This window comes from Solanum tuberosum, unplaced genomic scaffold, assembly GCF_000226075.1.
Source record: "Solanum tuberosum cultivar DM 1-3 516 R44 unplaced genomic scaffold, SolTub_3.0 scf00687, whole genome shotgun sequence".
Lineage (NCBI taxonomy): Eukaryota > Viridiplantae > Streptophyta > Magnoliopsida > Solanales > Solanaceae > Solanum > Solanum tuberosum.
The window spans coordinates 110,802-116,373 of record NW_006239608.1 but is presented as its reverse complement, the minus strand read 5'-3'; the positions used below and the strand labels follow the sequence as shown (position 1 = coordinate 116,373).

The 5,572-nt window shown below is 36.6% G+C and overlaps 1 protein-coding gene across 1 annotated transcript; it reads left to right on the top strand.

Moving 5' to 3' along the window:
- The first annotated feature begins 623 nt into the window (after window positions 1–623).
- LOC107058896 (LRR receptor-like serine/threonine-protein kinase FLS2) lies at window positions 624–5,565 on the top strand. Its single transcript, XM_015305136.1, has 6 exons — window positions 624–811; window positions 923–1,219; window positions 2,968–3,167; window positions 3,235–4,767; window positions 4,929–5,428; window positions 5,527–5,565. The coding sequence occupies exons 1-6, from the start codon at window positions 624–626 to the stop codon at window positions 5,563–5,565; spliced, it is 2,757 nt and encodes a 918-aa protein (XP_015160622.1).
- The last annotated feature ends 7 nt before the right edge of the window (window positions 5,566–5,572 follow it).

The window sequence follows — 5,572 nt, the reverse complement described above, 5'->3', positions numbered from 1 at the left end:
AGGTAATCTTTCTATCTCCGAGTATATTTTGAAGATTAAGAACTTACGTTCTGAGATATCTTTGTTGAATTCGGAAGAGGCTATCTCGGAAGCACGAATGAGAAGAATTGTCATTCGTGGTTTGAAACCTGAATAAATTCCATTTGTGACGCCGATTCAAGGATGGGCTCAATAACCATCCTTGGAGGAGTTTGAAAATTTGTTGTCGTCACAGGAACTACTAGCCAAGCAGTTTGCTAGTGTATTTGTCAAAGATGGAGAAGGAAATGCTCTTGTAGCCGACAAGAGAAATTTCAAAGGAAAATCAAGAGATATGTTGCACTCTCGATCCTCAAGTGATATAAGATCACCGGGAATGAAGAAAGAGTCTTCCAACTATTATGAAGCCTCTCAAATGTTATTGTTGTGGTCAGGTAGGACATATAAAAAGATATTGCCGAGCCAAGGAGAGTAATATGGCTCAAAAGGTTATTGAAGAAGAAGAAGAGTGGGGAAAATGTTTAGTAGCTGAGGCTCAAGCAATAGATGCCATGATTTCCATCAATCTTGAAAGATACTGGATCGAGGATCTAGAATATAATATAGCCGATCACGTGGAGAAGTAAGACACCGATGTCATCGATATGAAGCAAGAAACTCTTGAAGATGTTCATACTGGTGATATGGTAGCTTTTATCGAAGAAATCAAAGAAGTAACTCCTGAACATGCAGTGTTCAAAAGTATGTATGCCGATGGTGACCTTCATGAAGAAAGCATTGAGGGACATGTATTGGAGATCGAAGTCTCTAGTCAATCATCTGTCATATCGAGGTCAGTAACTGGCTTAGATTGAACATTGGAAACAAATGGAGAAAATGATGACCAAATAGATGAAGAAGTTGATTTTGAAGTTTCAAAGACAAATGATATGATTTTTGAAAGCTTTGAAGCTTCCAAAAAATCTATCGAGGAGATCATAAGAGAATATGGCAATGGATCCTATGTTGGTGTTGAGACTTCACAAGAAATTGATAGAGTTTCTCTGGATAATATAATTGTCGAGAAGTTAAGAGAAAGGGGGAGTTTGAGAACTCAACAAGGAGATAATTTACATGGATCAACTGTCGGTGAAAAATCTTTATCATTTGAAGAAGGAAGAGGAGTCCGGAAGAAAGTGCTAAGATTTTCACCAAGGCGTGGCTCAAAGCTTCGTTTGAGCTCTTCCATGACAAGTGTGGGGTAGTTTCCAAAAAATCACTTTAAGGGGGAGTGTGAAAAATTAAAGTTGATTTTTTGGAGGTACAAAAAATATCTTAGATATTTAGTAAAACTTTCTAGAATTTTGTAGAGTAAATATCTTTGATATTTATACTTAAGAAATATCTAGATGTTCTAGATAAGTAGATATTTGTAGTAAAGTATAGAAATATCTAGGTTCTTGTTACATAGTTAGAAGATAAGAATATCTAGATTTTTCTTGTAGAAGTATCTAGAAGCATCCCTATACAAGTATAAATAGGGGTGGCATTAGGCATTTGTAAAACAATCTAATAACAACCCAAATAAAAGAGTGTTCTTCCATAAACAAGTTCTCCTTTCTAGCTTCCTCTTCTTTAGTTGCATATTCCAATCTTAGTTAACGATCTTGGGCTAGCAGAAGGTTTCCCAATACTTTTCTTCTGCTATTCTCTACAATTCTATCATTCAGGTCTCCGGCCCAATCGCATCAGTGTACATGTAAAAATTGTTGTCTGAGTTGCGAAGAATTCTAAGACCTGAAGTTGTTGTGGCTTTAAGATACCGTAGTAGTATCCTCTTAACCGCCTTCCAGTGTTCATGGTAGGTTCATGCATAAACTGTGATAGTTTGTTGACAGCAGGCCGTGTGAATGATAAATCCTGTAACTTACCAAGGGTGCGCCTGTAGAGTGTAGCATGAGCTAGCAGGCGGAGAACCATCAGCTGCCCGAGGTAGTTTACCGGAGCACATTGGAGTCAAGACTCCTTTACAATCTTGCATATCCAATTCAGACAAAATATCATGAATGTATTTGGATTGAGAGAGAATAAGACCATGACCATCTGACACTTTTTTTAACTTCAACACCCAAAAAGTAGTCTAAGTAACCAAGATCCTTCAAAGAAAACCCACTTCTATTCCATTTTGTGAAACACAACCCAAGTAGTAGTGTAGTACTGTCAACTGGATAAATTCCTTTTCTTATTTTCCTCATACTTAATAATCTGTTTTCACATTAATCTTTTTGCTACTTATTTTCCTCATCCATATTAATCTGTTTTCGCATTTTGAATATATTATATTTTGGAATTAAAAGAAAAAAAAATAAAAAAAATAAAATAGATTTAAAAAAAAAAAGTGAAATCACACATGACAATGTGTGTAGTAGCGTGTGTCACGTTTGATTTTCTTCAAAAGAAAACATTAAAATTTCTTCCATTTTGTGCTAATTAGTGAACGTATGTTGTGTAACACAGCCTTGTAAGGTTGATTTGAAAGATTGACTCCCATTGACTTTGCTCTTAACAATTATTCTTTCTATATTATGACTTTTATTTCGTTCTGTGAAACACAACCCAATTAGTGTCTTTTTTTTTATTTTGCTATTTATTTTCCTCCTTTTAATCTGTCTTTACATTAATCTGTTTTCACATTTTGGAAATTAGTCCATACTTTTCAGCATTTTATTTGTTTTGGTGCTATATATATAGTGGAGTAACTTTGATCATTGGAAATACCACAAACACAAATTAATTGCCTTGAAATATTCTATATCATATGGAGAAGCACATTTTCTTATTGATTCTTCTCTTTCTAATTCAATTTTCTGTATCATTTGCTTCCTCAAATGAGAGTGACCAACAAGCTCTATTAGCTTTCCAAAATCTTATTACAAGTCCTAATCATTTTTTGGCCACTAATTGGACCAAAAATACTTCTTTTTGCTCTTGGTATGGTGTCACTTGTAGTCCAAAAAGGCAAAGGGTTGTGGCCTTGACTCTTCCTAATTTGCAACTTCAAGGCACAATTTCCCCGTCTTTGGCCAATTTGTCCTTCCTCAGTGAGATCAATCTTGGGAACAATAACTTCTGTGGTGGCATCCCTTATGGACTTGGCCACTTGCCTCGCTTGCGAGTGATTGATATTCAAAACAATCAGTTTAACGGAAGTATACCAACAAGTCTATTTCAAAATCGGAGAGTTCAAATAATTTCATTGGCTTTCAATGAACTCAGTGGTGAAATGTGGAGAGGGGCCATGGTATGTACCCGAACTCAGAGTCTTAAATCTCGGGAACAATAGCCTAACCGGTATAGTCCCTCCTTCTGTTGGAAATGCCACAAGAATGATGAACTTCAATTTGTCTGGGAATAGAGTCAGTGGCAACATTCCAAAGGAGGTCGGTAATCTGAGCCAGCTTGCATTTCTGTCCTTGATCGATAATCAATTAACTGGTTCCATTCCTACATCACTTTTTAATATCTCGTCACTTCTTGTCCTATCTCTGAGAAATAATATCCTTTCTGGTCCTCTCTTGCTAAACGAAGGAAATATTGTTTCAAATCTGAACCTTTTAAGTATATCTTACAACCAAATATCTGGTTGCATTCCTTCCAACATATGCCAACTCACAGAGCTCAAAGTTTTGTCCATATCTTTCAACAATATAGCTGGAGACATACCCAGAAATATTGGTTGTTTATCCAAACTCGAGAAATTTTATATGGGTGATAATCCAATAAAAGGGACTATTCCCACTTCATTGGGAAATATTTCCACTCTGCATGATCTTTACTGTCAAAACAATCGGATAGTGGGGGGAATTCCTCCGGAATTAGGGAAGCTATCAAATTTGAGGCAATTAACCTTTGACAATAATTCTAATCTTATTGGTCAAATTCCAGAGGCTATTTTCAACATATCTTCTTTGGAAGTGATTGGTTTCACTTTAAACAACCTCTCCGGGAGAATTCCAACCACTACAGGTCTTCATCTTCCGAACCTTAAAGTACTTGAGTTGGGAGTCAATCAGCTGGAAGGGGAAATTCCATTGTTCATAGCAAATGCTTCCAAGCTTCAGAAACTGGAGCTAAATAATAACTTTCTGACAGGAACTATTCCTAATAATTTGGGGAATCTTCGTGAGCTGCAAGCACTGCTCCTACATACCAATCAACTTACCAATGAACCAAGAGAACGTGAGTTGTTATTCTTCAATTCTTTGGCGGACTGTAAGATGTTGCGATATCTACAAGTGGGTAAAAATCCGTTGAATGGCATTCTGCCCAATTCAATTGGGAATCTTTCATCTACTATTGAAAACATTTATATAGGATATGCACACATCAATGGCCTCATCCCCACAAATGTAGGCAACATGAGCGGTCTTACAGTCATAGACATTCAAGGAAACAACTTGACAGGGAGTATTCCTTCTGAGATTGGTAAGCTTAAACAACTCCAAGGGCTGTATCTAGATAAAAATAAATTGCAGGGACATATTCCAGAGGCGGTATGCCATTTATCTAATTTGGTTAAACTATTTCTGAATGGTAATGAGCTCTCTGGATTAATTCCAGAATGCTTAGGAAATCTTAGCATGCTACAAAAGCTTTATTTGTATTCTAATAAATTTTCATCAAAATTTCCATTGAGCCTTTGGAAGATGAGTAGTCTTCTCTATCTAAGTGTGTCACTGAATTCAGTAGAGGGAGAAGTTCCATCAGATATTGGAGGAATGAAAGCCATTGTAGAACTACATCTTTCCAGTAACCACTTTTCAGGAATGATACCAAGCACATTCGGGGAACTCCAAAAACCTGCAGTATCTTGACCTGTCGAACAATTCATTTTTTGGCAAAAATTCCATTATCCTTTGCCAACTTGATAAGCTTAGAATACTTGGATTTGTCTTCAAATGTGTTGTCAGGTACTATTCCTAAGTCTTTGGAAAAACTCTCATACCTTAAAAGCATTAATGTTTCCTTTAATGATTTAGAAGGTGAAATACCGAGTGGTGGTGTGTTTGCAAATTCCACTCTGCAATCATTTCTTGGGAACAAAGGTCTATGTGGAATGCACATATTGGAGATTCCTGCTTGTGCTATCACTAATCCTGGAAAACAATCAAAGCTTAGGGAGGTTCTGCTAAAATTTGTTACTCCAGTGGTTATTGCATCCTTTCTGATATTCTTGTTGGTTTCAATTTGGATAATGAAACGACAGAAGAAAGGAAAGTCCAAAGAGGTAGAGAAGGTACTGGAGATCGGGACTCATCAATTAGTTTCTTATCACGAGATTCAACGAGCAACAAATAATTTTGATGAATCCAATTTAATTGGTGAGGGAAGCTCTGGCTCTGTGTACAAAGGCACATTGTTTGGTGGAACTGCAGTGGCCATTAAGGTTCTGCATTTGGACAATGAGCAAGTATGCAAGAGATTTGATACCAAATGCAAAGTGACGAGAAATGTTAGACACAGAAATCTTGTTCCAGTGATTACTACATGTTCTAGTGACTATATAAGAGCCTTTGTTCTGCAATTTATGCCCAATGGAAGTCTTGAGAATTGG

Coding starts and splice junctions, on each gene's coding strand:
- LOC107058896 (XM_015305136.1), top strand. CDS start 624: ATGAAGCAAGAAACTCTTGAAGATGTTCATACTGGTGATATGGTAGCT. Junction 812..922: donor CAATCATCTGTCATATCGAG/GTCAGTAACTGG, acceptor GATTTTTGAAAG/CTTTGAAGCTTCCAAAAAAT. Junction 1,220..2,967: donor TCTTCCATGACAAGTGTGGG/GTAGTTTCCAAA, acceptor TGTCACTTGTAG/TCCAAAAAGGCAAAGGGTTG.